This window comes from Xiphias gladius, chromosome 14 (assembly GCF_016859285.1).
Source record: "Xiphias gladius isolate SHS-SW01 ecotype Sanya breed wild chromosome 14, ASM1685928v1, whole genome shotgun sequence".
Taxonomy (NCBI): domain Eukaryota; kingdom Metazoa; phylum Chordata; class Actinopteri; order Istiophoriformes; family Xiphiidae; genus Xiphias; species Xiphias gladius.
The window spans coordinates 26,506,385-26,529,145 of record NC_053413.1 but is presented as its reverse complement, the minus strand read 5'-3'; the positions used below and the strand labels follow the sequence as shown (position 1 = coordinate 26,529,145).

General features: G+C 44.6%; 1 protein-coding gene across 1 annotated transcript in view; it reads left to right on the top strand.

Moving 5' to 3' along the window:
* Positions 1–22,190, top strand: part of myo10 (myosin X) — a 135,051-nt gene extending 112,861 nt beyond the window's left edge. The window contains exons 22-41 of the mRNA XM_040143446.1: positions 5,178–5,284; positions 5,393–5,614; positions 6,621–6,660; positions 7,445–8,389; positions 9,195–9,315; positions 9,712–9,955; positions 10,652–10,747; positions 12,007–12,100; positions 13,067–13,122; positions 13,746–13,888; positions 14,427–14,618; positions 14,754–14,911; positions 15,367–15,490; positions 15,909–16,206; positions 16,354–16,561; positions 16,886–17,022; positions 17,136–17,256; positions 17,937–18,413; positions 18,720–18,911; positions 19,245–22,190. Of these exons, the coding sequence (XP_039999380.1) occupies positions 5,178–5,284; positions 5,393–5,614; positions 6,621–6,660; positions 7,445–8,389; positions 9,195–9,315; positions 9,712–9,955; positions 10,652–10,747; positions 12,007–12,100; positions 13,067–13,122; positions 13,746–13,888; positions 14,427–14,618; positions 14,754–14,911; positions 15,367–15,490; positions 15,909–16,206; positions 16,354–16,561; positions 16,886–17,022; positions 17,136–17,256; positions 17,937–18,413; positions 18,720–18,911; positions 19,245–19,355 (4,086 nt within the window). The 3' untranslated portion in view covers positions 19,356–22,190. The remainder of the gene's footprint in view (positions 1–5,177; positions 5,285–5,392; positions 5,615–6,620; positions 6,661–7,444; positions 8,390–9,194; positions 9,316–9,711; positions 9,956–10,651; positions 10,748–12,006; positions 12,101–13,066; positions 13,123–13,745; positions 13,889–14,426; positions 14,619–14,753; positions 14,912–15,366; positions 15,491–15,908; positions 16,207–16,353; positions 16,562–16,885; positions 17,023–17,135; positions 17,257–17,936; positions 18,414–18,719; positions 18,912–19,244) is intronic.
* The last annotated feature ends 571 nt before the right edge of the window (positions 22,191–22,761 follow it).

The following is a 22,761-nucleotide window of genomic DNA, read 5'->3' as shown; positions in this document are numbered from 1 at the left end:
CCCCGAATGGACAAAGCAAGTATATGACAAAAAAATCCCTTGAGCTGGCTAAAGTCAAAGAACATAAAAATTCTTGGTGTATTCACCAAAAGAACATGCAACAACATCAACCAATGGAAACCGACTGTTCATTGTCAAAGCGTGGCACTATGGAGACGTTGTTCTTACAGCCGCCGTTACAAACGTGCCTCCACCAGGAAGTCGGAAAAATAACTCTAGACGTTGACCCTCACTGAAGAAAAACAACCAAACCATGGCCTAAACTGACCAAAAACAAACTTTGAAAAATGGATGAAGACACCTTTAAGTACTCTATGGAGGAAACGCAGCTCATTATTTATCACAGCTCTCACAAATGTCATCTGAGGTGGGAAATAGATGAAAGTGAAGTACAGTTAGGTCCATAACTATCTGGACAGTGACACAATTTTCCTAACTATGTCTCTGTACACCGGCACAACGCGTTTGGGATTGAAGTCTGGACATTCAGCTTTAATTCAAGGGGTTTGACAAAAATATCACGTTAACCGTTTATAAATTACGGCCATTTGTATTCGTAGTTTCGCGGTCAGCCGTGGCCCGTCCCCTCGTTATTTTATTACAAATGAAGCGGATAAAGGGTCTTGAGTTGATTGCAAACGTTGAATTTGCAGTTGGTAGCTGTTCATGGGAACTCTCAATAATGGGGTCCAATGAGGTGTCGATGCAAGCGTAGCACCTGCACCCTGACTCCATGCCAGACGTCCAACAAACAGCGCTTTGATCCCAGTCAAGTCTTTGTCAGAAAAGTCGAGATGCTATCACACCCATGTATACACACAAATACACACATATATCTGAAATAGGCCGATATCAAAAATACAGTCGTAGGCTACAGTACAGTATTGAGCATGAGCGAAATACACTATAAAACCGTAGCTGTAAGCAGGTGTACAGGAGCTCTGACCTGAAGGTGTCCTGACTCAAGGCGACCGAGTGCGAGGTCTCGGCTGAAAAGGGCGTTAACAGGTAGATTTATTTGTCTTTTGTTTGTGTGCTTGGGAAGGCTCGGCAGAAAAACAATCCAGTGGCCTACAATACCCAAAAGATCGAATATATCCATGCACATCCCTCATATTTACGGTTGACAAACCATAACATAGATGTGTGTTGTACATATAGTTGAGACTATGGAAAGCCATCAACAAGGGGCTATATCATAAATAGATTTAAATGTTTTATACCGTATTTATTTTTGAGACTCCCTGGTGTCAGAGTTTGAAATGGCGAAGATGTAAAAACTCTCCCTCTGGAGAAGGGTATTCGAGTTCTCTTCTTCTTCTTCTTATTAAGTGCCCGATGCCGGTGTGTGTCGGTGAGGACAGTGGTTGCATTGCCTCTGCCGCCGTTCACCAGATTTACAGAGGAGTCAAGCGGCGCTTTCGTTAGTATATGTCTTCTTGTTGACCCACAGACTCCTGAGAATATTCACAATACGATGGAACCGAACCTTGGTTTTCATTTTCGCTTGCAGACCTTTCTGAACTGTGCTGTACAACATCCAATATGGCTGCCAGGGTGTGTGTGTGTGTGTGTGTGTGTGTGTGTGTGCGTCACATCACCTGAAAGGCCTCTGTAGAGCCTCTAACCCTGGCAGCGTCAGCACCATGCTCAGCTCTGAACCCCACAGCCGTTGCTGCTGCTCTGACTGCCCGTAAACCGTTAAATCAATTCTATCTCCCTCAGAGGGATTCGCCCACTTTGTGCCACTGCCTCTCGCGCTGAGATTTACGTCCGGCCGGCCTCCGGCTCCTTTCAGTCGGCACATGTCCCGACTATTGTCCGGGAGTTGTTTTTTTTTTTGTTTTCGCTCTGGATGCTTCTCCCAGGGTTCTGTTCTCTCCACGGGCCTGACCTGTCACAGTGAGCGACGCTCCCCAAAGGCCCCGGCAGCAAACATCAGAAGTGCATCGAGGCTTAGCGAGACTTTTGTTGCGCTAATTAGCATAGTAATGATTAAAAAGGATTAGTTGTTCAATTCATTGGGAGGCAAATGTGTGCGCTCGAACACGAGGCTGCACTTTGTGTGTGTGTGTGTGTCTGATTCATGTTAGAAGTTGATAAAGAGAGGGAGTGTTTTGTGTGTTCGTGTGTGTCTGACTTTGTGCCCATGTGCCGTCTTTTATAGGAGTGTTTACCTGCGTGTGTTTACGTTGTGGGGACATAAGTCTGATCACACATTGTTGGGACTCACGAAGAGCTGGTCCCCACGAGGCCAACCTTTTATTTTATGTGTGTGGTTTTGTAAGTACACTTCAGTACGCGTGTGTGTGTGTGTGTGTGTGTGTGTGTGTGTGTGTGTGTGTGTGTGTGTGTGTGTGTGTGTGTGTGTTATATGCATGTAACACGGTGGTACAAAGGGAAGTACACTCACTCAACAGTATGAGTTTGGATAGCAGCAATCAACAAGCACAAACAGCTCTCAATGCTCTCTCAATGTCCATTTTTTTATTCCTTTTAAAAACATCAAATTTTATTTCGCCGCCTCTTCAACCGAGCAGAGAGTCAGGAGGCACAAACTCATGCTGCACAGTCCAACACTGGTCGAACCCACTGAGCATTATTTCAAATAGTAGTGGGTTCGAACGGGCAGAAAGAATGGAAAACGGGTTCTTCTGTAGTGGTGAAGTGTCTTTCTGTACATATATGTACAGAAGCACGGGAGGCACACCAACCTTTCATCCAATGTACATTTACTGCAGTACTCAAGGCCGTTTTGCAGACTGATGACTTTGAGTGCTTTGACGTTTGGAACTCGTGCTGAGGTCGTTTTCAAGGGACACATTCTTCCTCTGTAAAAACCGTAGAAAGCTTCCGTAGCTCCAAACTGTCGGTGTCGCGGCCACAGCCTTACTCGGCCTGGTATGACCTGTAACTCAAGGGGGCTAACGTTAGCCGATGTTAGCAAACTTTTAGTAGATATTGCTGTGTAACTTTTAGCATCTGCCTTTATCCTGTGATTACCATAGCGGCCACTGTCCAGCCAAAATCACATTGGCCCACTAAAGCACATTTTTCTCATAGTAGCCTACCTGCGCATCCTTATTCCAAAAGTTTCTTAAAATTTTGAAATGGGGACTTTTATTGGAGATAGAGCATATCTACACGGTGGTAGTCTTACTTTCACTCCGACTACTTCTTTCACTACTGCTCTAGTCCTTCTTACTTTTTCCATCTGAATAAGGGAAGAATCAAGCTGCTCACCTAAAAGAATACTATCAGTCCAGTTTTAGAGTTTTAATCTGTTCTGATGATTTAGATGCCGTTGGAAAGGTTTTTACAACCTGACAATAGCTGAATTCAAGGGGGGGGGCAGTGGTGGTTCTGTGTTTGTCTTTGTGTGTTTATTTGTGAGAGCAGGTCCACATGCTTGGACTTGTACTGCGTGTTTCCTTGCTAATTAACCTGCTTGTCGGAGATGTCCACTTCCCCCCTGAAAATCTCATTAGCGCTTCGCCGCTGAGGATTCAACACTCAGCCAACAACGCACGCGCACGCACACACGGTACATTACTCCATGGTAGAAAGGCAATCTGTACCCCTGTACCCCCGTAGCACTGTGACATTTCCCCGCCGTTTCTGTCGCCCGAGACCACATCCCGTATCTCATTTTCTTCCCTCCCTAATCGGATTAACCCCGGCGTCCCTCAGCGGGCCCACTTTCTCTATCAATGGACGGCAGCTTGGCTCCTATAGCGGGCAGCTGCACTGAGTGCCAGGAAGATCGGCCCTTTCACAGGGAGATGTAGCTGAAATCGCTCGCCGCGGTAATCTGTGGTCTTTAGCAGCGTGAACAAAGGGAGAGGAGGATCTGGATTTGATTTATGTCAGCTGCTTTGTTCAGTTCAGTTGTTCCTCTGGAAGGGAGTGTCTGTCAAATGGTGACGTTATTGGAAAAAGGAGCAGGCTGTCTCTCTTTAATTCTGTTCACTTGTAAATCTTTTATTCATAATGTGTGTGTTTAATACAGCGTATGTAATGAATGTACTATATTAAGCAGTGGCAGGGACTTAAATGTATTTTACTGTGTTCTTCTGTACTCTGTTTTACTTCCATGCAGCGGTGTGTATCCATTTTTTCCTTGTGCCTGTTGAGTCACTCATATGAAAGACCTGTTTCATTAACAATAATTTCATGGCCCTGGTGGATTTCCAAGTCAGAATTGAAAAAAAATCCCACAACATAACAAATGTGTTCAAAAACCCAGTTAAAATGATTCATATTTGTCAAGTGCCGTGAAAAAATGTGGGGAATACTGGTTCAAACCAGGGCTTGAAACAATTCGATACCCGCCACTGTGCGGTGACCTAATGCCTTGTGTGTGTGAGTCACTTCGTACAGAATCGTTACAAGTGAATTTCTTGAGGGTTTCTTGGTTCATCCCTGACCCTATCTGGTGGATCACAGGCCTCTCTGTCCTACAACCTTTTGGTCCTGTTGAAATGCTTTTAAAACCCCACTGGAGAAAATCCAGCACACATGGTGGACGATCTGAAAAGGCCGTTCTCAGCCTCTGGAAAGTCAATATTTGAGAATAGTTATGAAACAAATTGCCAATTAACAAATAGGTCGATTAGGTACCAGACGTTCTCTGGTTTTAGCTTCACAATATGGAGATTTGCAGCTTTTCTCTCTTATTGTTGTAAATTGAATGTATCTGGGCTGATGGTTAGACAAACAAGTTATTTAAAAATTTAGCTTGGGCTTGTAGAAAGTGCACTCGACATTTGTAAAGATTTCCTTTCTTGTGGAAATTAAAAGATGCGTTTGACCCCGTGAAATGTTTGAAATCAATACGGTATTTTATGCAAACATGTCATGACCCGTCGTCCAACCCATGAACATCCAAGTGAACCTTGAATTCAGCCTAAATCTCAATGACAACAAGAGGAAGAAAAAGAATATTGTCCTGTTATTGATCTTTATTCAAAGGTTTCTTCACTTCGAGTTGCATTCTGCCTTTTCTTTTGTCTGCACCTGCACTTTTTTAGCCTTCATCGAAACGTTTTTATTTTACCGGTCACACTGGAAAGTTCATCAGACTATCAACAGTGATAGAATAACAAAAATGACGGGTTCTCCTCCTTTATCTCCTGCCCCTTTCCTCCCTTTCTGTCTCTCCTGCCCTCCTCTCTCAGGTCTTTCTTCGGGAGTCTCTGGAGCATCGCCTGGAGAAGCAGAGGGAGGTGGAGGTGATGAGAGCAGCCATGGTCATCCAGGCTCATGTCACGGGCTACGTGGCCAGGTATAGCTCAGCGTTCTTAGAAACAGCTGAATGCTCATTCTAACCAAAATTCCCATTTTTTTTTTTTTTCATTGATTGTGTCGTCTGTTGCCGCCGTCCTGCACGCAGGAAGCAGTACAGGAAGCTGCTGCGGTGCATCGTGGTCATTCAAAAGAACTACCGGGCTTTCTACTGGAGGAGGAAGTTCCTGCTCCTCCGCTGGGCAGCGCTCACCTTCCAGAAATGCCTGCGAGGCCAGCTGGCCCGCCGGGCCTACAGCCAGCTGCTGGAGGAGCGGAGGAGGAGAGAGGAGGAGGAGTGCCGCAGGAGGGTGGAGGAGGAGATGGAGAGGTGAGCTAGTCAAGTCAAAGGAGCAGTTACTGGAATTGTTGCTGTCACGTAACGCGGTTTCCAGTTTTTGCTGCTCCGAATAGTAAAATTCCGGTGCTGTAGCTCCATTTTAGCTGGGAAAACAAATCCTCTGGCAGTGATGCACTTTACTCATTATATTTTTGGGTTGTGTGGAGCATTAGCACAACAAGTTTGTAGTCAGAATGAACCGCAGTAACCACTGTGATTTATGGGGCAAAGGCGTCACCTACAGAAACGTCCATTGACAGAAAATCCAAGGAGGGCTGCGGTCTCGGCAGGATTTTATAAATACTGAGATCCTGAATGAGTCCAAATTCCATCCCACCACCTCTTTGATTGTTTTTTTCTGAAGATATCTATTCAACTGTTTAATATTTTCTATTTTCTATTTTCTAAATGCTGTTTCAAAGCCACTCCCTGAAGCCAGGATACAGTTCTAGTGGAGAAATGTTAATTACGTATTTTTGCCCAAAAACAGTCGTCATATTGTCTCTATGAAAAAGTCCGAATCTGGCTCAAAGAGCTCGCCCTGTGATTGTTTATGTGTAGGTGTAGAATGTTAAGTTGTTAAAATCCTGAGAAACCATAGTGAGGACGTGGCCTTGGTATTAAGTAGTTAAAAAAAAAAAAAAACTGCAGCAATCGATATTTAGCAGCAAGGATGGAGGCTAAACAGACAGAGACAGATCATGTAGATGAGTCAAGTTGAATTTACCAGTGAAGTTGTATAAAGGTCCTAATTAGCATAGTAATACCAGCATACAAGGTCGTCTGATTTGGTGTAGTGCAGTATATACTGTTTTTGCTGTTTTGGCTGATAATGTATATTTTTCTTTCTGACCTTTCCACCTGAATTCCAAACGGCTTTTGTGGGATTTTAAAGCCACGACGAGACGGGAAATGCTAACACTCGTGTTTTTTGTAAATCCCATCTGCTTACTGTCTGTTTCAGTCGACTGATGTTCGTCTGTTTGTGTCTGTGCAGGGAGAGACGGAGGCTGGAGGCTGAGAGACTTGCCAGAGAGGTACGATGAAACTAATTATTAAGGAATTCAATTCAGTGAAAAAGAGCGGATTACTTACATTTTAGGAGCCCAGTCAAATTTGTCTGTCAGACAATTCTTTCATTGTTTTTGCAGGTTGTTTTATTATTTTTAATCATATTTAATTTAATTTAATTATAAGAGTGAGAAAGAGCGACAGCACAATCGCATTCGTTGCTATATTCTTCAACCAAGACAGAGGTCAATGTTTACTATCAAATCTCATGCTCCCTCAGTACTTGCAGTCCTCGACCAGTTGGATCCAAAAAGCATTCGGCCGGTCTTGCACCCATGCACTCATCAGTACTGCAAAAAATCTCCATCTTATCCATTTATTCTTGGCTATAATTTGGCCCTAAAAGTCTTTATTTTTCTTTGAAAAAAACACTCGGCAATCTCCCAGTGCAGTAGAATGATCTCAACCTGTTGCTTGTACAAATAAACTAGTTTCAAGAATTTTGTAGAATTGTGTCAGTATCATGAAAAATGACCCTTGAAATTCTTAAAACAGTTTAATTCGAGTTGGAAACATGTTGACGTCCTCTGACTATACTAGCAGATTTGTATTTGTTTTGAGAAAAATAAGACTTTTAGGGCTGAGACAGTTGTTTTTTTTGGGTTTTTTTCTCGATTGGGTAAGAATTTCAGAGACATTCTGTCTAAGAACTGATATCCATAAATGGGGATATCAGTGGGAACAGCACCCTCCAAAGAGTGACGGTTTCCATGAGGTAGTTTTCCATTGTTGCCCTTTTTCCATTCTCAGGCTGAAGAAGCCAGAAGACTGGAGGAGCTGCATCATGCTGAGGAGCTCGCCTCTCAGGTTTTGGCTCAGTCGCAGCCTGCACTAGCAATCGCAACGTCAACGGACACCCCAGAGGAGCTGGAGTCAGCAGAGGCCTTTGAGGAGGCAATTCGTCCTCATGAAGCATCTCAGGTGGAGGAGATCCTACGACTGGAGCGGGAGATCCAGGCACTGCAGAGGCAGAAGGAGCGTCAGGAGCTCTCCCTGACCGAGGCCTCCCTTAACCGCCTGCAGCATCTCCGTGACCAGGAGCTCAGGCGGCTGGAGGATGAAGCCTGTAAGGCAGCGCAACAGTTCCTCGACTCGCTGAACTTTGATGAGATCGACGAGTGCGTGAGGAACATTGAGAGCTCTTTAGGAGTCGGCGAAGGGGAAGAAAAGGAGAAGGACAGTGGACGGAGGAGAGGTAATGACGAAGAAGAGGTCGACGAAGGGTTTGGGGCCGATGACGAGGCCTTCAAAGACTCCCCAAACCCAAGTGAACACGGCCACTCAGACGGCCAGCGGACAAGTGGGATACGAACGAGCGATGACTCGTCTGAAGAAGACCCATATGCCAATGACGGTGTAACGCCACCACTGCCGCCAACCACCTTGCTTCACCAGCCGCTGCCTTTACCACCTGTCCCAGCCTGCCACAGCGCCTCGTCCAGTGGGGACTCAGCCTACTGCCATCCCCAGGCTTCATCTGAGGCTCAGTCCGATGACCTGGTGGAGCTCATACCGCCAGACGAGGATTCGGACTACGACCAGGATGACTACGATGAGGGGGCCATCGTGTCCAGTGGCAGTGTGGCATTCTCCAACCCCTGCAGCGGACAGTGGTCTCCTGACTACCGCGGCTCTGTAGGCACCTACAACAGCTCAGGGGTTTACCGCTTCAGCTCAGAGGGGGCTCAGTCATCAGTGAGTATCCGCAAGAGTTTTTGTAGAAGTAAGCTTACGATAAGAAGGGTCAGTTTCAGCCATACTGGTTGCTGTTCTCAATGAGACCACATTTAGGTTTAATACTTTTCCATTAGTCAGCCAAATAACCTGAAGTCGATGTCTGCTGACAAGTTTTTAAGCAGTTTATTTCATCAGACTACTATTTCCAAGGTTAAGAATGAACTTTCATCCTCCTCAAATTTTCCATTACTCTTCTACTTGTTTATGTTCTGACTGTGTAATCAGATACAATGGACATGTGGCATAATTCTTCGATCAGATTTTGTCAGTAGGGGCTGTAACTTGGCTTCTGATGACGACTGAACGTACGAAAAATTTCCAAGAACACATACTTACCTGTCAATCACTTTGACAGTCTTGGCGAGCTTCACGTTGTATTAGCGGTCTGAGAGCACAAGAAGCTCAGGCAGCTCAGTTCTCACTTCCAAGAAAAAAAAAATGCAGAAAATCAAAGGGTCTTTTCAGTGATGGGGTTTATCTGCTCAGAGTTGCTCAGCTCAAAGCATTTAGAGTGCTTCTCCAAAAAGGTGCAGCAGATTGACAAAAACAGAGCATCAGTAGGTTGCTTAACACTTCAGAAGTGTTGAATTGATTCCCTTGGAATCAATTCAAAAAAGAAGCCATTCACTGCTAAAAATGCATCCAGTGTGATCCTTTACATTAACATGCTTTATATCAGTGATTTAACATCAATGGAAAGTAACTCCTTAAGTATTCCACTGCCACCAATGACTGTACTGAAATGGTGTTGCTTTTATTCCAGTTTGAGGACAGCGAGGACGACTTCGACAGGTTCGACACTGATGACGAGCTGTCGTACCGGCGGGACTCCGTCTACAGCTGCGTCACGCTCCCGTACTTCCACAGCTTCCTCTACATCAAAGGTAACTCCTCGCACTCCTTCGGGAAACTGAACGGCTGTTTGTAAAGGCACTCATCTACAAGGCCGGTTTTCAAATGACCTCCAACCCGGAACCCCTACAGAGAAAGAGAAGAGAGGATTTCCCTATAGAACAGCAAAGCATCGCAGTAATACCCAGACTGGTTTTGAAGAATAAGCCTTGTACTGTCTCCTTTTCCGTCCTTGCTTTTACCTTCACAGTGAGTCTTAGAGAACTTTTACAATGAAAGCGACAGCATTAGAAATGTCCCCACTGTGCAAATATTATAAAAACATCCTTTTATGTTTATGTTGTGACTTTGTCAGAAAAAAAGAGTATGCCACCGATCAGCCACAACAGTGAGACACGTGAGTAACAGCCTCGTATTTTCCCCTCCAGGCGGTCTGATGAACACGTGGAAGCGGCGCTGGTGCGTTCTGAAGGACGAGACCTTCTTGTGGTTTCGGGCCAAGCAGGAGGCTCTGAAGCAGGGCTGGCTGCACAAGAAGGGGGGAGGCTCATCTACGCTGTCCCGCCGAAACTGGAAACGCCGCTGGTTCGTGCTGCGGCAGAGCAAGATCATGTACTTTGAGAACGACAGCGAGGAGAAGATGAAGGGGGTGCTGGACATGCACACCGCCAAGTAAGGACTGATCAGACTACCTCAGAAAGCGTCAGTACGATGTCATCAAAGGGGGCGGGGTTCCAAGCCAGAAGAGGTTGTCTAACTCCACAACCAGTTTTAACTCCTAAAAACATCATTTAGAGGGTTTTTTAAATCGCAGACATACCTTACTAATATACTATCAATACAGTTCTCTATATACGATGTAGTATATGAGTGTGTTAGCAGATTTTTAGAAACACTCTTTACATACAGAAGAATTAAAGAGGAACAGGGAGAGGAGGGGATGGTTTATTGGGTGTTTGGAAAGCTTATTTACACGATCACATATTCGATATGCAGGCAGGGATTTAGATTTAAGGAAATGGACTCGAGCGTACTGCACTGTTGCGTGTTGGACACGGCACGTTTTGGTTATGATATCTGAAATTAGGACAATTGCAACGTGATCTCAGTAACTCAGATGCAGTTCTTCCAATGGCCACTATGGCCACTGACTGAAAACGAGTCAGACATTTTTTTTTCAAGATAACTTATAGTCATATTAGATCATGTCAAACCTGTTAATTGTGTCCTGGTTGGGATTTTGAAGATTATTGTTCCATTAGACACACATAGCAAATGCTGCACCCCCATCCCCGACCCCAAATATATTCAGAGAAGATCGTTTGGTCACGAGGTTCTTTTTTTTTTTTTTCTCCTCGTGATGTTCAGAGAAATCATTGATAACACCGGTAAGGAGAATGGAATCGACATTGTGATGCCAGAGAGGACCTACCATCTGATCGCAGAATCTGCCGAGGACGCCAGGTAGGTTGTTCGTTTGTCGTGCTAAGCTCCACACGCTTACCAAAAACAGAAAAACTAGAACAGAGACTGGGAACAAAGTCCTTCCCAGTCACTTGGTGTCACTCGACTGATGCAGCTTCGGACTTAATTGCGTTGTGGTTGTGCATCAACGGTAATGTGTATCACACCCGTGCAGGGTACGTCTGCGCTGTAATGTGTTCGGGGTGGTCCCGGGGGCTGACGTAGGCCGTGGCGTCAGTGGAAACACCACACAACCGTGTTAGCGCCGAGATCCCATCCATATCATGTCATAATAACATAATTAGTATCAAATTAAAGGTCACGTCATTATTGCAGGGCCAGTGCTGTGCTCCCTGTCCCTCCTACCAGTTTCTTCTCCTTCTGGTCCTGTTATGTCCTCGTTTGGTGTTAACACGCACACACACACATTCTCGGTCACAGACAGTATAATGAGGAGGAGGTATGGTCACTAGGGGGTCGGGTGTGCTGGTTGCCCCTGGCAACACATTGATTTCCTCTCAGAGGGACGGTCCACTTCCTCCATTTATGTGCCCTGACAGGAAGATGGAAAAACTGCGCGTGTGTGTGTGCGCGTGTGCGTGTGTGTGTGTGCGTGTGCGTGTGTGTGTGCGTGTGTGTGTGCGTGTGTGTGTTGGCAGCAGGTTTACCGTGGCAGCCTCTCTCTCAGTGTGAGCCAACATCAGCTCCGTATGGTAGGAGGGACAGGGAGACAGAGTCCGTCTGAACACAGACTTACCCTCTTTTCTCCCTGATATAAACACACAGACATACATACATAGTATACGCACGGTAGAAAGGGATGCATGAGCAACACATTTTCCAAAAACTTAATATTTCAGTCTACAATGTTCCACTGGACAAAAGTAAATGAGACGTAATCTGATATTATTTCTCAAAAGTCTTTTTGCGTCTAAAAAGCGAAGGTCTAAATTTTCCTCTTGGTATGTTTAGAACTATTTAGGATATGAATTTTATTTATTTAGGATGTATGACGGAAAATTGTTGGCAAGTATCTGCCTTCCAAGCAAAAGTAAGCCAGGCTTAAAACACAGAATAGTTTGTATCTAAAGGAGATAATTCAGTATCATTTATTTCACTCAAAGGATATTGTTTACACCAATACAGTGAGATAAAATGACTAAAATGAATTTATATATATATATATAATGATTGGTTGCACTCATTACTTTAATATCTTGATGATGATGGCGATAATGATGTGGTCTCCATGGTTACAGCCAGTGGTTCAGCGTGCTGAGTCAGGTCCACGGCTCCACAGAGCAGGAGATCAGAGAGATGCACGATGAGCAGGCCAACCCCCAGAACGCAGTGGTGAGTACCCCGGGGAATTAGTAGTAAGAGCTGTGCTCAACTCCACAATAAAATAGTAAATGTGAATCCATACACAGATTTCTACTTGATCCAGCCCCTTCACACACACAGGAGTGTCAGTTTGTCCTTTGCTGTATGTTTCAAGCCTCAAACCTCCCAACACACAGTTACCGACACCACTCGTTCTACCACCGGTTCCTTTTTACAGATCAGGAAGTTAGCACGCAGTGGTAAATGCTAAATGGACTTTTCAACCATTCAAAGCGCTTCACACTACTGCTATCCAACCATTCTCACACACACACACATACTGATGGCAGAGTCATCAGGGGCAATTTGGGGGTTCAGTATCTTGCCCGAGGACACTTGGACATGCAGACCGGAGGAGCTTGGGATCGAAGTGGACGACCTGCCCCCCCCCCAGACTTATTTCATATTACAAATCTAAAAACTGATAAAATGAACAAAGTGTGTGGTCGAAAAAACCTGACCACGATGGTCTAGTTCACCCAGAAACACTACAATGACTCACGTGGATTTGTTTCTTTTTCCTCATTTTGAGCAAAGCTACCATCGGTCACACCTGCTCTGCTCTTCCCATTGACTTTGTTTGCTGTGCCACCTTTTAAATTCACCCAGCACACTTTTACATTTATTCTTTACTCACACCACCCCCTTTAGTTCTGCGCTGTTCTTCTCTATCCTGCCGTAGTCCTTTGTTTTAAACTGACAGGACACAGAAGTGCTGAAAATGCCACATCCTTTTTTCTCAGAGTTTCATCTGTGAGTGGACGTGTTTGCTGCTTTCATCGGCGTGGGTGTTTGTGTGCATGTGTGTGTGTGAGATAATTGGTTTCCAGCGGCAGAGGAAGGTCAAACTCATTATCCGCACCCTCAGCACTGATACTGAACCTTCTTTTCTCTCTGTCTCTCTCTCTCTCTCTCTCTCTACCTCCGTCTCTTCAGGGAACGTTGGATGTGGGGATGATTGATTCGGTTTGTGCGTCAGATAATCCAGAGAGGTGAGGACCTGCATCAAATAATCACGTCTCTTGATTTTCTCAGCGCAGACCTGCTCTGTTTCACACACTCTGTTTCACACACTTTAACAAAGTGAAGGAACCAAAAAGTGTCAGTTAGAGGCCAACTCTTCATTGAGGCCTTCTGACCGGTTTGGTTTCTCTACATGCATTCTGATGCTGTATTCAACATTCACATTAGGTTTAATGCAACAGCTCATTCATGTCTTCTTCTGTGGTATCCTGTTACTGTTTGCTGCTGAAATTACGCAGTTTTCATTTTTAATTCCCATAGAGTTGTGGCGAGATGGACTGCACAGTTACGAAGCATAGTTTAAAATGAAAGGCCTTTTAAAATCTAAAAGTGGCCAAATTTGTAACATTTTTGTTTTATTTTCAACTCAGCCACTAGGGGTCGCGTTTCTTTTATGTTTGTAACACAAAAAAATAAATAATTCCTGCTTCATCACTGCAGGTTGTAGCCTCAATCCGGGGTCGACTGCTTTGGGTCGACCGGGTCATCCGGGTGACACCGGTGATTTTAGAGTAGCACTGTAGCGTGTGATCTTTCATTCGTCGCCGTCTTCTTCCTATCGCCGTTAACCGTGTTTTCGGAACCCCTGCAGGCCAAACTCCTTCGTCATGATCACGGCGAACCGCGTGCTGCACTGCAACGCTGACACGCCCGAGGAGATGCACCACTGGATCACGCTGCTGCAGCGCTCCAAGGGAGACACCCGCGTCGATGGGCAGGAGTTCATCATCCGAGGTGACAGCGCCATCGCTCAGCCTTCCTTTGCTCCTCAGGTCTTTAGAGGGCAGCTCGAGGGCTGGAGCCTATCCCAGAATGCATTTAGGCAGAAAACGAATATGGTTATGGATAATGTTAGAGGAACGTCTGTAGGTTTGCCGTGGAAGCTGCTGATTTATTTTAACGTTTTTCCTTTTTAAACACGACTTTTTTCATTTTTTACAAACAGCAGAAAAAGTAGGAAAAAAAATCGCTGCTGAATCCTGCAATGGAGTCAGATAAGTTTATAGGTCAGGCAAGTAGTAAGTAAGTTATTAGTTATCAAATGCAGGATAAGAATCCATGATAAAAAACCTACCACTCTTTACTGAAAAGTGCATCAATGTTTTGCAGATAAAACAAAGACTTCTGGTTTTTAAGTTTTTAAGTATTTTTCTTAGTTTAAATAGGCTGAGCTGCAATTAAGTGCTGGCAAACTGGGAGTTCTGGGTTGTGACCGTGCACCTATTGTGACAGAAATGGTAACGAATGTATGTGATTCCTTCATTTCCACCAGGCTGGCTGCACAAAGAGATGAAGAACAGTACCAAAGCCTCACTGAAACTGAAGAAGCGCTGGTTCCTACTTACCCACAACTCCCTGGACTACTATAAGAGCTCAGAGCGTAACGCCCTGAAGCTGGGAACGCTGGTGCTGAACAGCCTCTGCTCGGTGGTTCAGCCGGACGAGAAGGTCTTCAAAGAGACCGGTGAGAAAGGGGAAACGTCGTAGATTTTAATTTCTCGTAGAATCAGGTTGGATCTGACTTCCAAAATGCGAAAACTATGATACCGGCTCTGTGTTGTCCAATCATTTTTCTCTGCTCTCCGTCACTTCCTCGCAGGCTACTGGAACGTGATCGTGTACGGCCGTAAACACTCGTACCGCCTCTACTGTAAGCTGCTGAACGAGGCCGCACGTTGGGCCAACTCCATCCAGAACGTCATCGACACCAAAGCTCCCATCGACACGCCGACCCAGCAGCTCATCCAGGACATCAAGGTAGGAGGCTTCTCCACATGAAACCGATGGAGACTTGTGCTGAAGCTGCATCCCAGTAGCCGTAGTTCCCGAAACCAGCTAAAAGAGGCATAGATTCATTCATGCAAGATACAGTCACACTCATATCTACAGTTGATTTAGATTCAACTAATAGCGTGTTTAGATGCTGAGGCTCGACACAGAAAGGCCAGCATGGCGAAAAAGCCATTTTACATTTAATTGTGACTATAACATCATAATTCCAAAATTCAGGTCTAATTTGACTTGAATCTTAAATGACTACAACTGAATAGAAACCTGCTACATGCTCCAGATAGAGTTCTGGGCCAGACTGAAGTCATGCAAACCTGAGGCTTGCACCATCAGTCCGTGTTTCGAAACAATCTTCAGCCCAGTAAACCCTCAGATAATCACCAGAACATCAAACTCAGGTCAGGCTCCTCTGCTCTCTGCAGGAGAACTGTCTGAACTCAGAGGTGGTGGAGCAGATCTACAAGAGGAACCCCATCCTTCGCCACAGCCACCACCCGCTGCACTCGCCTCTGCTACCACTGCCCTACGGGGACATCCACGTCACCGGTGAGTCGCACAGATACCGAAAAAGGTGGCGGGACTGTCATCACAGGAGACTGGAATCAGTAAACGCTGTATGAATTCTAGCCCGAAGCTGCTCTTTTATAAAGCTGGGAGTCAGCTTTTTTTTTTTTTCGGAATTTATTAGAAGATACAAACAATAAAGAGTATTTTTTTTTTCTCAGTATTTCACAAGGTACATATTATTTGCCACTAACAAGTAAAATTAAATTGGCTGGTTTTTAAAGGAAGTTTGGTGACTCTCTGCCTGAAGCTAACTGCCTTGTTTAGCTGCACAGGCTGAACTTCAGGCAAAAAATAAAAAGTGCACATTAACCCCACACTTACACATAAGTAGCTACATGATCACGATCCATTGCTGAACCCAGACCGTCGCTAACCTCTTCCCCTCGGCCCCGTTCAGCTCCAAGACACAGAAGCTACACAACTCTCCAGGACGAAGCACTCAAGGTGTTCAGCTCTCTGCAGCACTTGGAGGGCGTGGCCGACCCAGTGACCATCATCCAGGGCATTCTGCAGACCGGCCAAGAGCTTAAACCGCTGCGGGACGAGCTGTACTGCCAGCTGGTCAAGCAGACAACACGGCCGCCGCAGCCAGGAAGCCCTGGGAACCTCTGCAGCTGGAAGATCCTGGCCTGCATGTCCTGCACCTTCGTCCCGACCAGGAGCATCCTCAGATACCTCAAGTTCCACCTGAAGAGGTACTGACAAGTTTACAGAAGGATGAAGCCAGTTTGTGCTTCCAAAAATATGTTTTTGTTGTTGCAACAAACAACTACTAAAATGTTATTTTTCCTATTGTTGGTTGAATCTTTGGCTTTGAACATTAACAATCACCCTGTCCGCAGGACTCGAGAGCTCTTCCCCGGCACAGAGATGGATCGTTACGCCGCCTTCGCCCTCGACTCCTTGAGGAAGACCCGAGCCAGGGAGAACGTACCATCGCAGGAGGAGATCCGCTCCATCGTGGCGCGACAGGACATGAGCACCACGGTCCACTGCCACGGGGGAGGCTCCTGCAAGATCACCATCAACTCACACACGACTGCTGGAGAGGTGGGTGACACTGGGGCTGCTGGGACACAGGTGTGGGGAAAGGTGCTTAGCCTATGGTGTGCCGTGGTTCAGCTGTTACTTAACTTTCTGTGTCTGGAGTGAACTGTCAACATTAGGGAACCCGTTTGATACCTTCACTGAAACCACTAGCTGGCATTCTTTTTCTTTTTTTTGCCACCTCATATGCCAGAACATCAGAATTTCGTTGAGCTGAAACCAGACAATGAAAACATGATGTGACTGCCTCGTTTGCAAGACTTTGCTTTTCAAAGTGTGTACATATCTTTTGGACAAAAATAATCAGTACATGTGCGTATGTGTCAGGTTGTGGAGAAGCTGATTCGCGGCCTGGCCATGGAGGACAGCAGGAACATGTTTGCTCTGTTTGAACACAACGACACCACAGAGAAAGCCATCGAGAGCCGCACAGTGGTGGCCGACGTGCTCGCCAAGTTTGAAAAGTAAGCGTGGCCGTGCCTGTGTGTGTGTGTGTGTGTGTGTGTGTGTGTTGCATTCTGAAGCAGACAAATGTTCTTGTATTTCGGACGTTAATAACTCACTTCCTGGTCTCCAGGTTTTCGGCGAGCCCAGACGAACACAACACCGGCTGGAAGTTTTACTTCAAGCTCTACTGCTTTTTGGACACAGACAATGTTCCCAAAGACAGTGTGGAGTTCGCCTTCATGTTTGAGCAAGTAAGACAAAGGCAGAGCCATCTGACTGACAGATGAGTCATCTAAGCTAAACAGCTAATTTGCACCCATAGTCGTAAGGCAATTAAAAAACTGACAAAAGGGGTTAAAAGAATTAGGGTTTCAACTAATGATTATTTTCATTGTTGAGTATGCTGCTCTTTTTTTCCCTTTTTATTTGGAATCTAAAATGTAAAAAAATAAGGACAGTCACAATAAAGCATAAAGTAACGTCTTCTAATTCCTTATTTTGTCCAAGAGGCCAAATCCCAAAGATATTTAGTTTCTCTTGACCAGTTACCAAAACAGCTGCTGACTTTAGACTAATTTTCTTTTGTCTGAGTAATCGTCTCAAATCTGATTTAAAAAATAAATAAATAAATAAATAAATACAAAAATTCTATTTTGATATAGTTTTTCAAAAAAATCAGTTAATTTAATGCACAAGATTTTTGCGTTTCATAGTTGTTACCTTTTATCGTTAATTTCTTCACTTTTCTTCTGTGCCTGAAATCTCAGTTTATAATAAATCAGGTGCCTTGGAGTTGTTTACCTCATGTATTTTATTTTCAAAATGCCAGTTTTGACAGATACTGCACTAAGAAAGAATAACAGCTTACCTACTGAGGCAGCTGTTCTTGAGGCTGCCTTTATCTCATACCTTCTGTGTCTGCTGTCTACAGGCCCATGAAGCTGTCATTCGTGGTCAGTATCCGGCCCCTGAGGAGACTCTTCAGTTCCTGGCGGCCCTGAGACTTCAGTACCTCCTGGGCGACCACAGCTCCCAGGCCAACGTCCCTGAAATGTCCCAGGTGTTCCCCATGGCGCGATTACGGGCCCGGGTGCAAAACTCGGCCAAGGCATTCACTCCAGGCACTGGCTCAGTGGCCGAGCGCTCGGGGACGTCAGAGAGGAAACGCTCGAGCTTCCTGGAGGGAACCCTCAGGCGGAGCTTCAGGAGCGGCTCGATGAGTCGGCAGAAGCTGGAGGAGGAGAACAGCCTGGAGGCCTGGATGAGGGAGGAGGCGGCAGCGGTCAGAGCCAGCGTGATGGACAAGTGGAAGAAACTGCAGGGGATGAACCAGGAGCAAGCCATGGTCAAATACATGGCGCTGGTGAAGGAGTGGCAGGGATACGGATCCACGCTGTTCAACGTCGAGGTGAGCCAGAGAAATCATTTCCGATTATTACTATCAATTATTATTATCAAAATAGTTGCAGAATAATTTTTTTGTCAGTCAACTAATCACCTAATTGCTTCAGCTGTATTAATTTTAAAATTGTCAGTAAATTACTGACAACAATTGAGGCTACAGCGGTGGCGATCTCCTGTACAAACATTTCAAATTAAAATGGAAATCTGACCAAAAGCTGTGTACAAGATACATGACTGCAGGTATTTCACTGTTGGTGTCAGTCAATCCGCAGTCCCGATAAACCTCAGAGCTCTGATCTTTGTTGTTCAGTGTCGGGACGGATCGTTCCCGTGCGAGCTGTGGTTGGGCGTGAGCCGGGAGGCCATATCGGTGTACAAACGAGGGGAGCTGTGGCCTCTGGAGGTTTTCCCGTATGAACAGATTCTCTCCTTCGGAGCCCCGTTGCCCAATGCCTACAAGATCGCTGTGGAGGGCCGAGAGCTGGTCTTCGAAACCCAAATGGTTCGTACAACATAACAAATGCTTCCTCAAAACTTTTGGTCTCTTGAGGTTTAAAAAAATTATGTGAGTTTGTCAAGCGCTTTAGGTAACATCAGCAATTTAATATCATTTTACAATTTGGCAGAGGCTAATATATGCATGTCAAAGTTCAAGTCTACAGAAGAGCAAAGCAAAAAATTTACTAGACCTTGGCGAGCAAAGTCATAAATGCTGGCATGACTAAACCTTAAGTCCTCAGACATGTAAGAGCATGCAGATAAAGAAATGAAACACCAACCTTTAATCTTAAAACATCATGAAGTATGTAAATGTTCCTCTTCCCCACCGCTGCAGGTCATGGACATCGCCAAGCTGATGAAGGCCTACATCAGCATGATCGTCAAGAAGCGCTACAGCAACTGTCAGTCCGTCAGCAGCCACGGCAGCCAGTGCAGCGCCTGGTGAAGTTCGCCCTTCGACTTTTGACCTTATGGCCATGTGCCGGGGGGCCGCAGGAGGGTCGAGCGCGGCTGCCGCCGGCCGTACGTGGACGCTCATCCTCGTACATTTTACTCTGTGAATGCTGGAGACAAACCGCAATGCTCTTAATGTTAACCAGATCAAATGATTTTCTTTTGACTGGTTTCATTCCAAAACACTGCACATCCACACCTGACAGATCGGAACTTTAAAAGGAGGACAGTCAGCAACCCTTTCAAGGTGGAAGGATGGCCTGTTTTGTTGCTGAAACTTTTGGAGTCGACAAGAATCTGCCCTGCTAAAGTGTCCTCGAGCGATGACCGCCAAACCCTTTACCAAAAAGGAGAATTTCCCCGCTGTGATCGATGGGGAATATCTTTGTTGAATTATCCAAAACCGTGGACGTTGTGGACAGGGCAGTCTGACACTGTAGTAGGTGCTGTAGATAAATCTTCATCTAGCACGCTGGAAAGCTAACCAGGAAGTGGATGAAACCTGGAAAAGTTGTGCATCTCTTTGTTGAAATGGTTTTTTTTTGTTTTGGTTTTTTTTAAGTTTAAACGGAGTTCGAGATATGGTGACCTTTGTGGCTGGTAAGCAAACCCACAACAAGAAACCACCCGAAAACCCTAATTATTAAGTCTAGGGATGATGCTCATAATCAAGTCATCCCAGTGCAGACAGGTCAACAACCGGAACTTAGGTGGAATCAAATATGTATTGATGAGAGCTTGTGAAAACAAACTACTAGAATCATGTGACTTTCCCTGTATTTGGGCAGCGTAAGCCTACAATGCCTGGTGATTGTCACCAGGTGGGGAACATTTTTTGATGAATTCTTCCCCTTAAAGTGGTCATTGGTGGCCTCACTGTCCTTATGCCATTCACTCAGTTTAGCAATTACCATTGGATTACTTCATTTTAAGACAACAAATGGAATGAAGGCTGTTGATCTAGTAAATCAAGGACACAAATTAATTCAATACGATAAAGTAAGTAATTAAAGGGTATAAATTATCCTTGAGGAAGCAAAGTATATTGACAAGAACAATTTATCCAAACTTTTCCTCCTGGCACCCAAATACGAAAATCCAAATCCAAGTTTTCGACTGTTTCTCTGACCAAAGAAAATCAGCTGAAGGTTCAACACAACCTTGTTTTCTCATACGTTCACATTCGGTCGGAGTTTACTCTTAAAATGTGGCCGTGTCTCGTTTTGGAAAAAGTTCATTTCTTCCCCAATCAAGGCCCGTTGTTGCAGGGCGGGGGCGTTTGTTACTGAGGTTTCTGTTCGTGTAGCTACCTGTGTGAGTGAGCGAGTGTGTGAGCGTGAGTTTTAAGAGAGCTGTGTCTACAGGGCGTCTGAATGTTAAAGAAAAAAAAAAAGAAATGCAGGGATGATGGAGAAAAGAAAGTAACTAAAGCTTTCACGCCTTTTCCTCTGCTTTAACTCTTGGACTGGGCCGTCTACATTGTATTTACTTTCTCCAGGATGATCTGTTCACTGTAAATAATATGCAGCTGTACTTGTCTCAGATATTTCAAGTTTTTGATGGTTTTGTTGATTGATTTGCTGATGATACGAAGGTCACGCAAGTGCCTGTTCAAACTAAAGCAGGACGAACTCTAATCAGATTTTTCTTATTGATGCCACTCTTGTTCCTGTGTAACTAGAATCGGAAAGGTGCTCCCACGTTCCCTGTAACTACCAATTTACTTGTACACTGCAAAATCTGTCCACCTACGCAAATCATTCAAGCTAGAGTATGAAATCCTGTTTTTTTTCTGTCACGAAACATTTATTGAATCAAGAGGCTAAATGATGTAATGTCAAAGATACTGAAGGTAGACAGCAGACTTCAGCATCAGCTAAGACACACATTTGCCAAAGGGGTCGAACACTAAGTCCTACGTGAAACCGTGTATCGCAACAACACGTAGGTGCAAACATTCGCAAACTTCCCAAAACAAATCTGAATTCCGGCAAATACAAATTCACAACTGTGAAGAACTTGAAATTGTTCAACTTGTAAGAGTCGGTTGCACCAGTCGACCTCAGCTGGCAACAAGTGGGAATGGCAACAACACAGTACGCATTCACCAAATTCATGGGATTTTCTATCCAGCTTTGATATTTTGGCCTCCTGTAACATGTTGGGATTTTTTTTCTGGTATATCAGAGTAACATGGAAAAAGATGATTGCTGATGTACGCAGCTATTTTTCCTCTTTTCCAGTCTTTATTTTATCTCTCTGCACCTGCAAAACACTTAAAAGTGTGCAGGAGCCACAAACCATGACAGAAAGAGCAAAATCTTCATTTTCATTGAGGTCTTAACATCTATCACAGTTGTGTGCTTTAAAACATGATGTGGGCCTCAAATCCTGTTTTTTACTGCGGTCATTCAGGTTTCAGTTTGAATGGCTTGTTCAGCTGGACTGTTTGCAGCATAACATTCCTTCAACATTTCACTGGAGCTCCGCGGGCGGCAGATCCATCCAAAGACGCGTGTGCAGGTTTCTTCCACAGTGCCTTGCTGTATATTGTGTACACTTACTTTGTTTTCCATGTGTGGGTTCCTTTTTTCGTATAATGTGCAATGTTCTATATATTATATAATCCCGTGGCTGTACATTTTATACTGTAAGTCTTTGCCTTCTATTGTTTTTCCTGAATGATGACCACATGGTGATTTTTCTCTAGACAGCCATCCAACTGACAGTGGATCTTAAAAACAATACTGGTAACTTGTTTTGTTTTTTTAATCTGTATTAGTTGTTTTATGTATTGAAAGGATGATTCTAACAATAAATGGTTACATATTTGGTCTTAAGGTGCATTCAGATACATTTCCTCTATATTTGACGCTAGTGTAACAGACTGAATTGACAGTAGTAGTTTTTGAGTAGTTTGTTGAGAGCAGTTTGGTGCCAGAGATCTGAACCATGGGACACTGCAGTCCAACTATAAATGAAGGAATCGAAAACGACCTTTCAACCTTTCCTCTATTAAGAATTCAATAATGGATCAGTCACTACTGACATTGTAGGGTTCTATGACACCATGGATTGTGTCAGAGGAATAATGCATAATGTAAATCTCAGAAATGTACAGCTCCCTATTTTGAGAATCTATCATATAAGGAGAACTGAGTTATTTCAGACAGACACGGTCCGACTTTTTAAAAAAATCCTCTGTTTCTATGTGTTAATTCAACTTACCTGATAATGTCCCCAATGTTTGCAGGTCCATCAATCCATCCAGCCATTTTCGGTGCCTTTACAGGTCTTTGTGGTCGTGATGGCACCAGACACAATCTGGAAAGAAAATGTGAGATTATTAACATAATAATTCTTGTATGTGACGTTTGTGAAAGCGGAACTTTTGGGTT